This window comes from Vipera berus (assembly GCF_964194415.1).
Source record: "Vipera berus genome assembly, chromosome: 1".
In the NCBI taxonomy this organism is placed as follows: Eukaryota; Metazoa; Chordata; class Lepidosauria; order Squamata; family Viperidae; genus Vipera; species Vipera berus.
The window spans coordinates 320,414,420-320,432,712 of record NC_138202.1 but is presented as its reverse complement, the minus strand read 5'-3'; the positions used below and the strand labels follow the sequence as shown (position 1 = coordinate 320,432,712).

At 39.4% G+C, this 18,293-nt stretch overlaps 1 protein-coding gene across 2 annotated transcripts in view; it reads right to left on the bottom strand.

The window, feature by feature from the left end:
* PEX6 (peroxisomal biogenesis factor 6) overlaps positions 1-15,400 on the bottom strand; it is a 35,682-nt gene extending 20,282 nt beyond the window's left edge. For both annotated transcript variants that reach the window (XR_014025846.1, XM_081323048.1), the window contains exons 1-5: positions 14,175-15,400; positions 12,045-12,208; positions 11,232-11,315; positions 10,784-10,886; positions 4,428-4,564 (exon numbers count right to left, since the gene is read on the bottom strand). Coding sequence is in view for 1 of the 2 variants with exons in the window: in XM_081323048.1 (XP_081179174.1) it covers positions 4,428-4,564; positions 10,784-10,886; positions 11,232-11,315; positions 12,045-12,208; positions 14,175-15,110 (1,424 nt within the window). In the remaining variant the exon portion in view is untranslated. The remainder of the gene's footprint in view (positions 1-4,427; positions 4,565-10,783; positions 10,887-11,231; positions 11,316-12,044; positions 12,209-14,174) is intronic.
* Positions 15,401-18,293: the final 2,893 nt, after the last annotated feature.

The window sequence follows — 18,293 nt, the reverse complement described above, 5'->3', positions numbered from 1 at the left end:
ATTGTTGCAGGTAGACATATTCCAGCACCTGAATATTTTTCCTAAGGCTCTCATGGTTGCTCTGCAGTGTATTTACAATTTGATATGACTGACATAAAGGTCTTTCTATACTCAGTGAAGCGTATGTTGGCTGTTTTTTGTATCCTTTGGCTTTTTTAGTTATCCAGGCTGCATTAGCAATAAGGTCCTTATTGTCTTCTAAAACCATCTTGAACACCTGGCATCTCCCTTCCACATAAAGACTCCAATCTGCAATGGATAATTCTTAACATTCTTTGCTAGCATGTGTAAAGGACACTGTATAATATAGTTCACACATTCTGTTACATCACTTTTCTTTAGGATTGATATGATACCTCTTCCAATCTTACAGCCAGTGACATTTTTCAGTTTGTTGACATACAGTCATGGCCGAAATTGTTGGCACCCCAGAAATTTTTCCAGAAAATCAAGTATTTCTCACAGAAAAGTATTGCAGGAACACATGTTTGCTATACACAGGTTTATTCCCTTTGTGTGTATTGGAACACAACAAAAAAGGGAGGAAAAAAAGCAAATTGGACATAATGTCAAACAAAACTCCAAAAATGGACCGGACAAAATTATTGGCACCCTTTCAAAATTGTGGGTAAACAAGATTGTTTCAAGCATGTGATGCTCCTTTAAACTCACCTGGGGCAAGTAACAGGTGTGGGCAATATAAAAATCACACCTGAAAGCAGATAAAAAGGAGAGAAGTTCACTTAGTCTTTGCATTGTGTGTCTGTGTGTGCCACGCTAAGCATGGACAACAGAAAGAGGAGAAGAGAACTGTCTGAGGACTTGAGAACCAAAATTGTGGACAAATATCAACAATCTCAAGGTTACAAGTCCATCTCCAGAGATCTAGATTTGCCTTTGTCCACAGTGCGTAACATTATCAAGCAACCCATGGCACTGTAGCGAATCTCCCTGGTCGTGGACAGAAGAGAAAAATTGATGAAAGGTTGCAAAGCAGGATAGTCAGGATGGTGGATAAGCAGCCCCAAACAAGTTCCAAAGGAATGCAAGCTGTCTTGCAGGCTCAGGGAGCATCAGTGTCAGCGCGAACTATCCGTTGACATTTAAATGAAATGAAACGCTATGGCAGGAGACCCAGGAGGACCCCACTGCTGACACAGAGACATAAAAAAGCAAGATTACAGTTTGCCAAAATGTACTTGAGTAAGCCAAAATCCTTCTGGGAAAACGTCTTGTGGACAGATGAGACCAAGATAGAGCTTTTTGGTAAAGCACATCATTCTACTGTTTACCGAAAATGAAATGAGGCCTACAAAGAAAAGAACACAGTACCTACAGTGAAATATGGTGGAGGTTCAATGATGTTTTGTGGTTGTTTTGCTGCCTCTGGCACTGGGTGCCTTGAATGTGTGCAAGGCATCATGAAATCTGAGGATTACCAAAGGATTTTGGGTCGCACTGTAGAACCCAGTGTCAGAAAGCTGGGTTTGTGTCCGAGATCTTGGGTCTTCCAGTAGGACAATGACCCCAAACATACGTCAAAAAGCACCCAGAAATGGATGGCAAGAAAGCGCTGGAGAGTTCTGAAGTGGCCAGCAATGAGTCCAGATCTGAATCCCATTGAACACCTGTGGAGAGATCTTAAAATTGCTGTTGGGAAAAGGTGCCGTTCCAATAAGAGAGACCTGGAGCAGTTTGCAAAGGAAGAGTGGTCCAAAATTCCGGGTGAGAGGTGTAAGAAGCTTATTGATGGTTATAGGAAGCGACTGATTTCAGTTATTTTTTCCAAAGGGTGTGCAACCAAATATTAAGTTAAGGGTGCCAATAATTTTGTCCGGCCCATTTTTGGAGTTTTGTTTGACATTATGTCCAATTTGCTTTTTTTCCCTCCCTTTTTTTGTTGTCTTCCAATACACACAAAGGGAATGAACCTGTGTATAGCAAAACATGTGTTCCTGCAATACTTTTCTGTGAGAAATACTTGATTTTCTGGAAAAATTTCTGGGGTGCCAAAAATTTCGGCCATGACTGTAGTTTGGTTAGAACCCTACAGATTCTTCACTTTCTTCTCATATTTCTGTAGATTCCATCAGTTCCAGCAGCTTTCCAACTTATTAATGACCAGGGTATAAATCTAACTTCATGTTCCAGTAGTAGAGATTCTTGTAAGTAAGGAATACCTTCCTTGTAGGGCAGGCATGTCAAACTCGCGCGACATATAGCGACTTTTTCCCCATTGCCGGCAATGGGGTGGGCACGGTTTCGGCATGACGCATCTGGTCGGTGGGCTGGTAGTTTGACATGCCTTTTCTAGGGCATCTTGCATACTGGCATTTATACTGTACTGTTTAGCATATTCTATCTTTGTTTGATATTCTTGGAATGAGTTAGTCCATCAGCATCCTTTAGCATGCTAGTTAAAGGTTGGAATCTCCTTCTGTGTTCAGAGATCTTTTGGAAGACTTTCCTTGTTTTTTCATATCTGTTCCATCTTTGATGTTTTTACATATGCTCTTGCAGTACTGCTTCTTGTGTTTTCTTAATAGCTCTCCGAATTTTTTTGGGTTTCTGAAATTTTTGCCTTTCTTAGATTTGGTTTCTCTTTTCCTCTTGGCAGCTTCAACAATTCATTCTGACAGTTTGTTTTTCTCTTTTTGTTAGTCTTTGTCCATACTTTTCACATTCATCCCTAAAATTTTTAAAATTTCAATTCATTGTTCCTTAGGTTCCCAATCAAAGAGGGTCAGGACTTCAAAGCAATTCCTGATGTTCACCATGAAAATAGTGAGTACCTACTCAAGACTGTACTGTAGAAATTGATTGGCTTTCTGTTTCCTTTTAGCTTAATTTGGAAACTGAACTATCTGATCTGTTTTATAGTCAGTCCCTGGGGAGTTACTTGCTGTTATAACTATAATAGTCTTTGGGGTCCAGACTGTTGTTGCTAGGTGATACAGTTGTAAAGTGTGACATATGACTGTGTCACTTAGCAAACAGCAGTTAGAGCAGTCCGGATTGTTATTATTATAAATGAAGATTGTGCAGGTTGTTAAGCAAGGACTTCATGTGACCATGACTTCTGACTTTCTGTCAACTTCTCCATTAACTTTGCTTGTGGTGAGCCAGCAGGGAATTTCAGAAATTGTGACCACGTAATTCTGGTTTGCTGCAATGCCATAACTGCGATCCAGGTGCCAAGTGCTTGGATCACAATCATACGACTGTGTGAAAGATGCAATGGCTAGAAGTCCAAGGAACAGTGCTAAGTCTCCCTTGTTCAGCATTGTCATAAGCTTGAACACTTGCTGAATAAGTAGCTGTAGCCCAAGGGCGACCTGTGAGCTCTTCTACTTCCATGGCAGTATTATAATTAATTTGATTTCTGGTGACTTCCATGTATATAAGCATCGTTTTGGTTGTTTGAAGACTGCATTAGCAATGCAGCAATTAATAAATTGGCATAAATTGATAAGTTGTTCTCCTGTTTCACTTTGGTTTCCTAGGAGATACAGTTCAACCAATGTTTTAGAAACAAGCAATTTATAAAATACCCACCCTGATTCCAAAAGAATCTTAAAATGGATACCCTACTTCTCTGGTCCACAGAAGTGACATATTTGATGTACGCTGTTCTCTAGGAACCTGGAAAAATATCCCATGGTACTTGAAGTAGCTGATGTACTCTATTGGTCCTTATTTATGTACCAATTATATTTTGGGGCATTATTAGAAAACACCATTATTTTTGGTTCTATAAAAATAGTTTAGAGATAGCTGCTTTTCAACTCAAAATTGACTGAATACATTAGGGGCTCGTCTATGTCTTACTTGATAAATAAAAGATAGCTGCATCATCCACATAAAGTAAAATAGGAGATGTTTGTCCACTACTTTGAAAGCACGTAGATGACAGTCTCTCATTGATATAAATGCTAAATAAACATGGAGCCAAAATATAAACCTTCTCATATCTTTCACTGAAATTATTGGACCGATTATGTCCTTTGGTACTACATCACCTCTAACATTTGTTTGTTTGTGTAGTTTGTAGATAAGTAACAGCAAGTGCCTATCCATATTGTACTGTTGGAGTTTGTCCCATAACTAAGATCCTGAAATGGTCTCAAACACTGCCTTAAAGTTTACAAAAGATATATACAGTATGAAATAAAGTCTTTGTTGTTGTCCCTAAAATGATCATCCACCTCCAGCATCTTTCCATATGGCTGCTATCCAATTAGCAGCTTGCTTTAGCTGGGCACCTTGGATGACCGTCACATCTTGACTGATCCTGCTGAGATTATATACTGGTATACATTCCTAGTGTTCTTCATTCCCTTCCACTACCACAATAAGCAGTACAACAGGAAGTGGGGGAGGGATGGTACACTTCTACAGGATAGAATTCGAATCCCCAGATGACTTACCTATTGTGTAAATGGGGGCCAAGGATGTCACAGAGCTGTTTCACTGCACTGCAAAGCCCAGCAGGAGACAAACTGCTCCAAAAACTACAGCCATTATGAGATGGAAAAGATGGAATAGCGCTGTTTGTAGAACCTACCTACAAAGTAAGGTAATAACACCCATTTTCTCAACCAGATTCATAAGAGCAGAGAAACTATTTTTGTGAATACCTTTGATACTAACAGTCCTGCCACATTTTAACAAAAAGGAAAAAGAAATGGTCTATAGTTTTGCAAGAAGCTAAAAAAAAGATGTATGTATGTATAAAACTTTGGAAGTAAAAAGAAACCCCACTGATAAGCATTACATTTGTCTCAGGTTTTTATATCCACTATCATTTTATGTTCTAAAAATAAGGGACCTTATTTTCCAAGTCCATATTTCTTGTAGGTATACAAGTTGGTAATGACAATTCTAAAACCGTTGTGGAGGGGAAGAGATGAAGTGAGTTTTTTTATGTAATACTGCATAGTCTTGTTCCCATGCTGAGCAAAATTCAGACCCCAATATAAGGACTGAACAGGGTTCAAATAAATGTTAAAATTAAGCTAAGAGCATAACAGTATAAGCAGCACACTAATCTACTAATAACAAACAACACATTTAAAAACTCTTTATTTTATGACTTCCGGTGGCGGCGCGGCGCCGAAGACAGCCTTTCCGGGCTGCCCGCGGCTCAGCTGTTTGTTTTTTCGCCCGAAACAGCGCTGATCAGCTGTTCGGGCGAAATTGAAGCCCCCTCCTCGGGAGAAGAGGAGGGGGTGAGGTCTCAGGTAGGGGTAGAGTTCTCCGGGGCTGCCTGAGCTTGGAGCTTGGGCGGCTGAAGGATTGAACTCCCCCGAAGCCTGGGTTGCTCCCAGCTGGCCGGCGTCTCTGCTCCGAACTTCTTGGAGCAGAGCCAGGCGTCTGCGAACCATCCCTGCCTGAGGAAAGAACTATGATTTAAAGGAGCAGGCAGAGCGGTGCAAGAGGGAAAGGTGAAGAGGATTATTTTACTATACTTTCTAGCTTTTTGGACTTTTTAAACTTTAAGTGAAAGTGCGTCATAATTGAGGACTAAAAGATGGCGGCGAAACCTCCCCCTAAAACTCTTCGGAGCGGTGGATCCTCGCCGGTGCAACAATCATCACTACAGGCGTTGCACCCTTCTGAAGTGCTGACACCGAAGGATTTACGAGATGCTCTGGATAAACTTTTGGAATCAATCAATCAATCAATCGGTGATAAATTTGCACAGATGGAGGAGAAATTGGAGAAATTGGAGGAGAGAATGGAAGAGAGGATGGAACAGAAGTACAGCGTGATGAAGGTAGACATTTTGTCTTCAGTGCATAAAGTGGCGGGATGTGTGGAAGAATTAGATGAAAAAATGGATGATCTGGCTCAAAGGAACGCTATATTAGAAGTAAAAGCACGGGAGAATGAAAATGCAAGAGACAAAATGGAAAGGGAGTTAAGCCTAGCCCAATATTACCAGATGCAGTTTGCTGTTAGAATCAGAGGGTTAAAAGAGAACATTAAAGAAGATTTAAAGCAGCTGATTTCTGAGGCTCTTGAAGTGGTATTAAACCAGCCAGCATCTGAAATAAGAGCAGCTATGGATAAAGTGTTTCGGGTGAATTCATGGATTGCCAGACAGAGAAAATTGCCTAGAGATGTGGTGGTCTACTTTGCAAAAAGAGAGATTAGAGATCAAGTTATACAAGCTGCCTATGATGCTAAAGTGGTGATTGCTGAACAAGAAGTCTTGGTTTTAAAAGAAATTCCTCCAAGGATTTTAAGGGGAAGGAAGGACTATACATTTCTCGTGCATGAGCTTAAGCAAAGAGATATAAGGTTCAGATGGGAGATCCCAGATGGGCTGATGGTGATGCATGAAGGTAAAAGGTATCGGCTGATTACTGTGAAGCAAGCGCGTGATTTCTACAATAACGTCTTAAAAGCAACCCCATCAACACTTCTGGAAGCTGGAAAGGGATCGGGAGAAGGAGAACATCAAGAGGATGAAACAGAGGAAAGTGGCCCTGGAGTAGATCAAGATACAACTTCTTTGGATGATCCTAGAGAGCAAAGAGTAACGCGTGCTGCTTTAAAACGAGCAAAGAAAATAAAAGAACAAGATCAGCAAAAGTCTTCAGATTCTTCACAACGTACGCAAGCTGTGGGAGGAGCACGGCCTAAAGAAATTAGTCCTATCAAAGCTGTGCTCCAAGAGCTTTGGGAGGATATGCATGGCAACTAAATTTCTAACCTGGAATGTTAATGGACTAAATTCACCGCAGAAGAGGAAGAAAGTTTTTCAATATTTAAAACAATTTAAGATAGATGTTATATGTTTGCAAGAAACGCATATTAGAGTTTTGGATCAAAAGTATTTATTGAACTCGAGACTGGGTACGCAATTTGTTGCCTCTGCAGAGAATAAGAAAAATGGAGTGGTTGTTTATGTTAAAAGTGCCTTAACAGCAGACTTAATTGAAGTAGATAAGCATGGAAGATATGTTATGATTGAGCTGTTGTTAGAAGGCAAAAAGACGCTTCTAGTTGGATTATATGCACCTAATCAACAACAAGCGGATTTTTTTAGCTTACTCCACACAAAGCTTACCCAGTTGGATTATAAATCTTTTATTCTTATGGGAGACTGGAATGGTGTCTTGGATGCACAGTTGGACAAGGCTGGAGCTTTTAAGCGCATTCCAAGTCATGCTAGATTGCCTAAATCTTTTTTTGAAATGAAGGATGACCTGGAATTGAGAGATATTTGGCGTGAGAGGCATTTGCAGGAGAAGGATTATACTTTTTATTCTGATAGACACCAATCTTTTTCGAGGATTGATTTTATTTTGTTGACTAATGATTTTTTTTTGAGAACTAAAAAGGTGAAGATTTGTGTAAGAACTATTTCTGACCACAGTCCAGTTTGGTTGGAGATTGATAAGGAGAAAAGAGACAGGCGCTCATGGCGTGTAAATGAGAATTTGTTTAGAAATCAGAGAAATGTGGAAGAATGCAAACAGCGGATGAAGGATTTTTTTGAGATTAATATGAATAAGGGTTTGGGATGCTAGCAAGGCATATATGAGAGGGGTGTTGATATATATGAATAATAGACATAGACGTGCAGTGGAAACTAGAAGGAAAGAACTGGAGAATGAAATAAAGGAAAAAGAAAAGGCTTTGATTCTGAATCCAGAGGATGTGAAGGTTAAGGAGGCTATTAGACTGCTAAGAGGACAATTTGATAAATTAATGGCAGATCAAGTGGCAACCAATCTGCGGTTTGCTAAGCATAATACTTTTTGCAACGCTAATAAGCCAGGCAGATGGTTAGCTTATAGACTGAGGAAAAAACAAAGGGCCTCTAATATAGATAAGATTGAGTATAAAGGAAGGGTTGTGTTTCAACAGAATCTTATTAAGGATGCTTTTGTGGATTTTTATTCGAAATTATATACTAAAGAGGAAACTAATGTAAAAGATATTGATATATATTTGGAGAATGCTAGCATCCCAGTTCTTACGCAAGTACAAAAAGAGGGGATTAATCAACTGATTACAGAAGAAGAAATTCTTACAGCAATTAAGGAATTGAAGTTGGATAAAGCGCCAGGTACGGATGGCTTGACTGCAGCCTATTATAAAAATTTACAATTTGAGATGATAAAGCCGTTAAAGGAACTGTTTCAGACAATTCAGAGGGAGGGAAAGGTGCCACCGTCTTGGAGAACAGCTTTTATCTCTTTGATTCCGAAGGAAGACCAGGATGCTACTCAAGTTAAAAATTACAGACCGATATCGCTTTTGAACACAGATTATAAGATATTTGCTAAGGTTTTGGCTAATAGACTGATGAGGGTTCTGCAACAGGTGATTCATGGGGATCAAACGGGGTTTATTAGTGGTAGGCAAATGAAAAATAATGTGAGACATATAGTTGATGTTTTAGAGTTTTTGGAAAGGCACAACCAGATCTCTGCAGCGCTAATTTTTTTAGATGCTGAAAAGGCCTTTGATCAATTGAATTGGCAATTTTTGTTGAAAGTTTTAGATAAAATGGATTTTGGGGAAAATTTCTTACAGCCGATTAGGGCATTATATCAAAAACAAACTGCCCGAATCATAGTTAACAATAGCCTGACAGCAGCATGTAACATTGAGAAGGGCACAAGGCAGGGGTGTCCGTTATCGCCCTTGTTATTTGTGTTAACATTAGAGATATTATTGGTTAAGATTCGGAGTTCGGGAAAAATTAAGGGGATACAAGTTGGGGATCAGGACTATAGATTGAGAGCATTTGCAGATGATCTGGTTGTTACAGTGACCCAGCCAGAGCACTCTGTTGTGGACCTGATGGAGATAATAACACAATATGGGAAGGTTTCTGGATTTAAGGTAAATACACAGAAAACTAAAATTTTGGCTAAAAATATGACAGTTTCACAGAAGGCTCTCTTAGAAGGATTAACTGGATTTGAGATTGTTAAGAGGGTTAAATATTTGGGGGTGATTTTGTCGCCCTCTAATACAAAGCTATATAAAAATAATTATGAAAAACTATGGGGGAAAATTCAAAAAGAATTGGAGAGTTGGCAAAAATTGCAATTGTCTTTGTTGGGACGGATTGCAGCAGTGAAAATGAATGTCCTGCCCAAATTTTTATTTTTGTTTCAAATGATACCGATCCTTAAGAAAGATTCTAATTTGGAGGAATGGCAGCGTGGTATCAATAAATTTGTGTGGGCAGGGAAAAAACCACGAGTTAAACTTAAGATTATGCAGGATACTCGTGAGAGAGGTGGTCTTAAACTGCCTAATTTTAAATTATACTATGAAGCTGCTGCATTAGTAGGAATAAGCGATTGGATTAATTTGACGCAAGGGAGGTTATTAAATCTTGAGGGCCATGATTTGTGGTTTGGCTGGCATGCATATTTGTTGTATGATAAGAAGGTAGACAATGTGTTTAGGGTGCATATTTTAAGACAGGCATTGCTGAGAGTTTGGAAGAAGTATAGACATAAGTTGAGTTGCAAGATACCATTGTGGGCAATTCCAAAACACGCAATAGAAAATATTCATGCTGGCTTCAAACATGATGTGACTACGTACAAGGAGATTTTAACTTTGGAAAGAAATGTTTGGTGTTTGAAATCATATAGCCTCTTGCGAGAAGAGAAGGTTGTTCAAAACTGGTTTCAATATATTCAGCTACGGGCCAGGTGGAAAGAAGACCAGAAAAATGGTTTTACAATGACTGATGAAAATTTGATAAAGCAAGTTAGAAATCAGGGATCAGCACATATCAAACGGATATATCTTGCATTGATAGAGATTGATTCAGAGACAGAGCTTGTTAAGGATTGTATGATAAAATGGGCCCAAAACATCCAAGAAGTTATCACAATGGACATGTGGGAAAAGATTTGGGTGAGGAACGTAAAATTTACTCAAGCTCAAAATCTAAGAGAGAACTTTTATAAAATGTTTTATAGATGGCATTTAGATCCTAAAAAGCTTGCAAGTATGTATCCGAATTACCAGCCTAAATGTTGGAGGTGTGGTGATGAAGATGCAACATATTTTCATATATGGTGGACATGTAAGAAGGTCAAGGCTTTTTGGATAAAAGTCTGGTGGAATATGCAGAAGATTTTTAAACAGAGGATAAAGTTTTGTCCGCAACTTTTTTTGTTGGGAATAATTGCAGACGCTACAGTTGTGGACACTAAGTTGATGTTGAACCTAATTACGGCAGCAAGACTTTTGATAGGCCAATATTGGAAGAAAGAGGAATTGCCGACCATAGAAGAGTGGACTTTAAAGGTTTCCGACCTGGCAGAGATGGCGAAGATTTCGGCCTATTTGAAAGATCATTCGCAAGAACGCTATATTATGGAATGGAGAAAATGGATTGAGTTTATCCAGAACAAGTATAGGGTTAAGAAGTTTTATGTAGCATTCGAATAAGTCTTCTTTCGTTTTTTTTTTCTTTTTTATTTTAGTTTTTTATGTATAGTTAATATTGTTAAGGTGTGTCTTATCCTATATAAGCTAGAGAGTAATGGATTTTAGATTTTATAGTGGGTAGTATATGGTTGCTTATGATTGCCTTTTTATAGATATATACCTTGTATTTAGCTCTGGGAAGTCAGGGGGGGAGGGGGGATGGAGGGAGGGGAGGAGGGAGGGAGGTTGGGGGGAGGTAGGGGGGGAGTAGGGAGGGGGAAGGTGGGTTTTTTAAAGGAAAATTGTATTTTAAAACTTTTCAATAAAAAAAAAAAACTCTTTATTTTATGTATTCTTACTAACTTACCAGGAATAAAGAAGTATTCTGAGTATCAGCTAAGTACCCTATACTTTGCTGTATTTTCTCTGCTGGTAATATCCTTTTTACCCTGAAGCACAGCTCTGGCCATCTAACAAAAGAACAAATGTGTTATAATTTGGAACCAAATATTTGACATTTTACAAGATTTAATTATTCCAGTTATTCTTCTTGTTGATTACAAAATCAGTAAGAAGTATAACTGGAATTACATTTTATGAGAGCTCAAATTTTTATTAGCTTTGCAACTGTCATCAAATTTCACTTACCACCACCATTTTCTACCTTGCAATATCTAATTCCTAAAATCACTATAGCATACCAAAGTTCAGAACAAGTTTCAACATTCTAAGTCAGCTCTTCCAAAACACTATTTCAAAGTGATAGTATAGATATTAAGAGTAAGTAGCGCATTTAGCTTTTGACAATAACATACCTAATAAAATTTATTGAATTTTCTTCTAAGAATTCAGGATGTCCAACAGTTGGGAGACAAAGAATATCATCTTCTTGTACAAGCCTGCAAAAAATATCTATAATGAAGAATTGTACTCCTTCTCTCCCTCCTTTCCAACAGATCTGCCATTTTTGTATTCCCAGTGAATTTAAGACAATCCCTTTGTTTTAAAGCTATATGAGAAAAGCCTAGTCTTCTTTTCAGGTAAATGCCCAAGAAAAAAATAATATTTGATATAGCAGAAATGATTCAAATATTTCTATTTCTGTTGAAGAAACAATATGTAGTATAACAACATCTAGGTCAGTGAATATGTGATTCTCAAATGTGGAATTATCTTTATTAGATTAAGATTTGCTATAGAAAAGTATAATCAATAAGGTAAAGCTTCTGCAGAATGAAATATTGCTGCCTTTATGAGATCAGGTTGTTAACAAGGTACAAAGAAAAAATTGAGAAAAAAGCAAATGGGACCAGCAGTTTACATCCAATTTACAATAGAGGTCTCTAAAAAGTACACTAAACAATGCTTTGGAATTAGCATTATTGGCTGCAGAAAAAGGAAGAAATTTTGAGAAATTTCTACGAGGTAATAATTTAGAACATGCGCATACAGGCACACAAAACAGAAAAAAATATTTAATAGTAGCGTGGTCTTAGATAAATCTGAAAAAAATAAGTGACATGTACAGTTAAGACCATATCCTGTTCAGTGTGCTTATTAAGTAAAAAATAGGAGTAAGATTATCTCATAAAATGGATCAAAAGTGTTATCTTTACTAAAAGACTAACCTGGGAGTTTGAAAGTGCTGATAAAGAATTTGATCATAGATCCCTCTGGTGTTGTAGGTTGGCGAAGCCACAATTTCTATGTGTAGTTCCTTGGCAATGGGTGGCACAGATAGCAAAGATCGACTTCCTTTTATCTCTTGCACACCAGCAGCTTCCCCATATCTCTATAGAGGACAATTAGCTATTAGGGTCAATTTAATATTTTTTAATATGGTTTTAACTTTTGTATGTTGGATTTTTTTTTTAATTCCCTGTAAACCGCCCTGAGTCCTCAGGGAAAGGGCGGTATACAAATGCAACTAAATAAATAAATAAATAAATATTCTAATTATGCTACATGTGCTTAATAGCTAGAAGATTAAATTAATATTATTTTATAGCAACCTGAAAAATATCCATTCTTTTCATATTTAATCATTATAATCATTATAATGATTGTAACTGTCTACTGCATTTCATTTTTCTACGCCCTGGCAATTTATGACTCCCTCCTTGCAAAATAAAGTGCTTGGAACTTAACATCCTAAATGGTCCCTTTCAACTTTTCATTTCTAAGTTAATTATTTTAAAAATGTAAGATAACATCTAATGAAGTTAATTCAAGTTTATGAAATGTGCAATTAATTATTTAGCTTTCAGAATATCACCAGAAATAAAATTGGTCCTGCTGCAAGCAAAATAAAACTAGTCCTTGACTTACGACCACAATGAGTCCAAAATTTGTTGCTAAGCGAGACAGTTAAGTGAATGTTGCCCCATTTTATGACCTTTCTTGCCACAATTGTTAAGTGAATCACTGCAGTTGTTAAGTTAGTGACACGATTAAGTGAATCTGGCTTCCCCATTGATTTTGCTTGACAGAAGGTTGCAAAAGATGATCACATGATCCACTGCAAAAGTCATAAATACGAACCAGTGGCCAAGCATCTGAATTTTCATCATATTACCATGGGGATGCTGCAATTGTTGTGTGAAAAAAGGTCATAAGTCACTTTTTTCAGTGCCACTGTAACTCTGAACTGTAACTAAATGAACTTCTGTAAGTTGAGGACTACCTGTATTATATCCAAAGCTATAGTCATTCTGCAGAACAGAATCTCCTACAATGACAGAAATTCCTATGTCCTCTTCCTTCCATCCCATAGTTTATTAAAAACACTGTTCAATAGAACTCTGCCGTCCCACTATTCCCATGTATCCAAAGTAGGAGGAAAATCCAGACTTCTCAAAGATAACATCTGATCATCATGAAGTCACTCACTCTAAGAAAGCAACGTTATTTGCAAATACAACTAACAAAATATATATCTGCTTTGGTATATTTAAGACAATAATTTGTGACTTACAAATAATAGGGCCATGTTTTTCAAAGCTTTAGAAATCTGTTCAGCTTGTAAATAAAGCAGTAGGAAGTCATCATCTGCCAACCTCCTGTTTACCATCTGAGACTGGTGCCCTTTCTCTTGCAGCCATTCCATTATCTTTCTGGCATGAGCTGCAGTCCAAGCCAGACATCTGGCTTCCTTAGAAGAATCTGTCCATACAATGCCTGATTGGTACTTTCCAAAACACTTGTTAAAGGCTACATCGGCTTTTGTATTTGTTTTTTAAAGCAGGTTTTCTGGTGGTTTTTATATTGGGAAGTGGGTTGCCAGAAAGAACCTAACCTAAAAAAATGACTAGAGCAGAACTTCCTAAATTTTTTGCCATCACACCTCCTTTAAAAGTACACACCTTCTCTAAAAATCCAAATACCAACATGAACACAATCGAACAATGAAAACAATACAACGAAACTTTAGGAAAGGTGGATTGATTCTAACAATCAAAACTAGAAAGTTCTTTGAATCTTGCCCGGGCTTGGTCTTGGCCAACCCAAGGGTAGTATACCTCAAAATTTGGGAAATCTGGATTACAAAAAAAAATCTAATCATGTTTGGGAAATTGAGAAAAAGATGCCAAAATGTCTCTAGCTGGGATCTATTGTGCTGATCTAAATTCAGTGACATTTATGCTACTCTAGTTAATCCAGATCAATTGCCTAACTTGCTCTGAGGAATTAAATGTTCCAAGTCTCCAACTCCACCCTACTAACAAGTATTTGCATTTCTATTCCTCAGCAAGGCCCACCTGTATTTTCAGGAGGCTTCCTTCCAAAGGATCGCAGGAGAGATTGAAACCCAAACTGGCAGGAATCAGGGCATTCTCGTTCGGAAAGACGTCTGCAGTTGTTGCTTGGGGGTGCCCATCATCGTTTTCTCCACGCGGGAAATACCACTGGGGCCGGAGAACCTGCACAGAGGCCAAACGGGGCGCCGTGCATCCCGGCAAGTCTCCCTCGCGTCTCCGCAGTACCACCCATTCTCCTTGGAAGAGGCCCAGGCCGTGCAAGCAGCCAGGGGTCACCCAGAGAGACTGATCCACCGCAGGGTCTCCTCCCCACAGCGCAGGGTGGCCCCGCTGCGCCTTCACCAGCCGCTCCCCGCCGCGCGCCCAGACGGAAACCAGAGGCGTCCGCAGGTCCCTCCGGTCCCGGCCCTCCGCACCGCTTCGCAATTCGGTCACAGCCAAGCGAGTGCCAATGCCCAGCAGCCCCTGGAGAGCCGGTCGACTCTCCAATATACGCAGCCCCGAGCCAGGCAGGATCTCCCCGCGCCGTACGAGGATGCTAGAGCTTGAGCCGGCCCACGATCGAAGAGTCCGCCCCGCGCTTCCCGCCGCGGATGACCCCAGCAACACCCAGCCGAGCAGCGGCGGCCTCCGCACAGGCCAGACCCTCACGGTCCTGCCCGCGACCAGTCCCAGCCGCCTTAAGAAGGCCCGGCTGAGCCACAGTTCCGGCGCAGCAGAAGCTTCTGCCTCCAGTAGCACCGCGCACAAGAGTATCGGCTGCAACTTAGTCCCTGCCGGCCGCACAGCTAGCACTAGAAAGCCGCTCGGGCAGGCCGTTGCCCACGCTCCCTTAGCCGGAGCCACCAATAACCCCGTGGCCGGTGGCAGGTCCTGGGGAACGGGCTCGTCCAGGCTCCGAAGCACCACTGCTGCCGCCGCCGCCGCCGCCGCCATGGAAAAGCAGCGGCGTAAAATCTAGAGAAGAAACGAAGGAGACTTTATTCCGCCATAGAGAAAGGCGCAAAGGCATGCACCATTCCATGCACTTCCGGTCTGAAGCCAACCGGTTTTCTACCCGAGCACCCAACCGAAATGTTGATCGGCGTGGGAACGGAAAGATGCCAACGGCTACCGTATAGCAGTGCTGGAGTCGGCCGCGCAGAATAAGATATAGGGAGGGAAAAAAATAAAATTGTATTCCTAGTTTATAACTTCCGGGTAAATCTTGCGGCTTCTTAAGTCTTCTCTCCGATGAAAACAGGAGCTTAGCTCTTCCTGGAGAACAGGAAAAAGAAAATAATGTTAGCAGAGAGATTTTCTACGACAACGCGCTTAGCAAGTAAATAAATAAAACTTATTTTTTTACTTGCGTCCTTTTCTTATTTTCCCCCAAAGGTGCTGTTTAAAATACAACTGGAAATTCTTTTTTTTGTTGTCGTTTCTTTGTTTTTTTAAAAAAAACATTTCGCTTCTCATCCAAAAGTTTTTTTTCACTTCTGCCTAGAACTAAAGAAACTTCTTGGATGAGAAGCGAAACGTTTTCAAGGAAAACAAAAAAAACCCAAGAAAGTCCAGTTGCATTTTGAATAGCACCTTTGGGACAACTATGACCTGGATGATTGAAAATCTATATTTTCTTAATTTACGTTTCATTTCAAGTAGAAAATGTGGAATTTGTAATACTTAAAAGTCTGTGAAGCAGAAGTCCGGCAATATAAAAATCCTGGGTTTCCGAAATGTTTTACTATGTTTTAATTTTCACTTCTTCTCTAAAGCCCTCCACCACCCACCCCCACCGCCCCTTTACACAGTTCCCATCCTGATGGTGTTCATGGCTCTACAAGCATTGTTCTCCCAGGCCTTGAGATGGGGTGGATGGAACCCCCCTCCCTTTTTAAAGATGACTGACATGTTTTGTTTTTGTGTTGATGTTTTTTTGTTTTTTCCACTGATGTTCCTTATTAAAAAAATTTAATTCTTTATTTTTGATATATTTGTATTGAAGGGTTCTGGAACAAAGCGAAATTGTTTAGTCTAACTTGCTTTCTAGATTTTTGTAATCAGCTTTTGCATCGGGGAAATCTCATGCAAGCGTGGGAAACGTACATGGATGCGATGAACTGAAGGAGGGAATAAGGGAGTGTACAGGAATGATTTGATGTCTTCCTTATGATGTAATGGCTCTGTTGTCTGATTTTCATTGGCTAACAAAGTTTATAAAGCAATGCTACTAACTTTCTAAGGTGTGGCACTTCTGGATGTAACTGCCAGCGTTCCAGATTGTTTGCCATCCAGCTGCTTAATTTGATCAAATAAAGTGCTGCTTGATCAAGAAGTCTCCGCTTATCTGATTAGATTGATATGATATCTCAAGTTCAGTCCCTTACTGTATTCTGCTTATATTAATCTTGCTAACCTCCTAGCCCAGGGGTCAGCAACCTGAAACAGTGAAAGAGCCACTTGGAACCGGTTCCCTCACAAAAGGAAAAACTGGGAGCCGCAAAAAAATGTGTGCGCATGCGCGTACATGCACACATGCGCAGAACAGGGTTTGATTGAAGAGTGGAGCCAAGGCAAAATATGCACCTACCCTGCATATTTGAATTGATTGGTTGAAATTTTTTAGTCCCGCCTTTTTTGGGGGGGGGACTGCACATGGCAGAGAACTGGGAGCCGCGGGAGATGGCTGAAAGAGCCGCATGCGGCTCCGGAGCCGCGGGTTGCAGACCTGTGTCCTAGCCTTTTGAATTTTGAATTTGTTTTTTACTTTTACTTGTAAATTTAACCTGTTTTTAAGTCTGCTTTGAATTTATGCTTTTTTCATGCATTTATATGGTTTTATTATGATGTAAACCGCCTAGAGGTGAGATGAGCAACATAGAAATTTAATAGATGCACAGGGTTGTTCTGGTGTCAGGCAGTGCTAAAATCAAATCCAATAATCAACAAATAAAAGCTATTTAAAAATTATTCTGGCAAACTAGGAGTGTGAGTTGAATACTATACAGTAGATCTATTGGGACAGCACATTTAGAAAATACAAAGTACAGTAATGCGATTTTTTTACAACAAAATGTACACACTTTAGGCCAATTTGCAGGATTGCAACAGACCAATCCAGGATACCTTTGAAAATTGTTACATTATTCTTCATTGCTGTTTTAGGTAGACTTAATCTTTAGTGCTCCAGAAACTCTCCTTGTAAGGATTGTTTTGGGTTCATCATGATAGATTTCCATCCACTTCAATTCTGAAAACTGGAGTAGTCAGAGAGGGGTCTTTGAAAACCTGATGGTGTAGTAGTAATATTAAGGCAACTTCAGCAGGGACCTGTAGTTGTTTTAAATTATTCTATCACTAGCCATTTCTGTGGCTAAAGGAACAGCTAACAAAATGAATTGTCCTCATTCGTTTGTTTGTTTTTATCCCATCTTTATTATTTTTATAAACAACTCAAAGCAGCAAACATACATAATACTCCTTCCTCCTCCTATTTCCCCCACAACAACAGCCCTGTGAGATGTCTTGGATTGGGAGAGCATGACTGGCCCAAACGTCACCCAGCTGGCTTTCATGCCCAAGGCAGGACTAAAGTCAGTTTTCTGGTTTGTAGCCTGGCACCTTAACCACTACATACATCGACATCATACATATCTGAAAAGCTGGATAGCTATTCTGTAAGTAAACCATATCCAAATAACATCTTTTTTAGGCTTTCATTCATAATTTATATCTTCACTGCATGTATTCATCAACTCACTCCACAAGATCAGATCATCTTCATTCAAATTGACTATATTGTTTCTCTTCATCTCAGACACATAACATTTATTTTTTTTCTCTTATTGCATTTGTTAATTTATGTTCTTTAATATTAAGCCATAATCTTCCATGTGCCATAACCATTACTGATACTGGTTTACACTGCCCATCATGGCTTGGTCAATTCAATCTTTCACATAACACTGTAGTAATATAGATAGAATTTTAAATTAGGTTATCAGCTTATTTGTACTGTTCATTATACCTGAAACATGCTTATATTATTCTATGCAAACTAGGAATGAGAGGCTACCTTTCAAGACAAACATACTGCTTCTTGCTTCCTGCCACATAGTAGGTATATACAATATAATG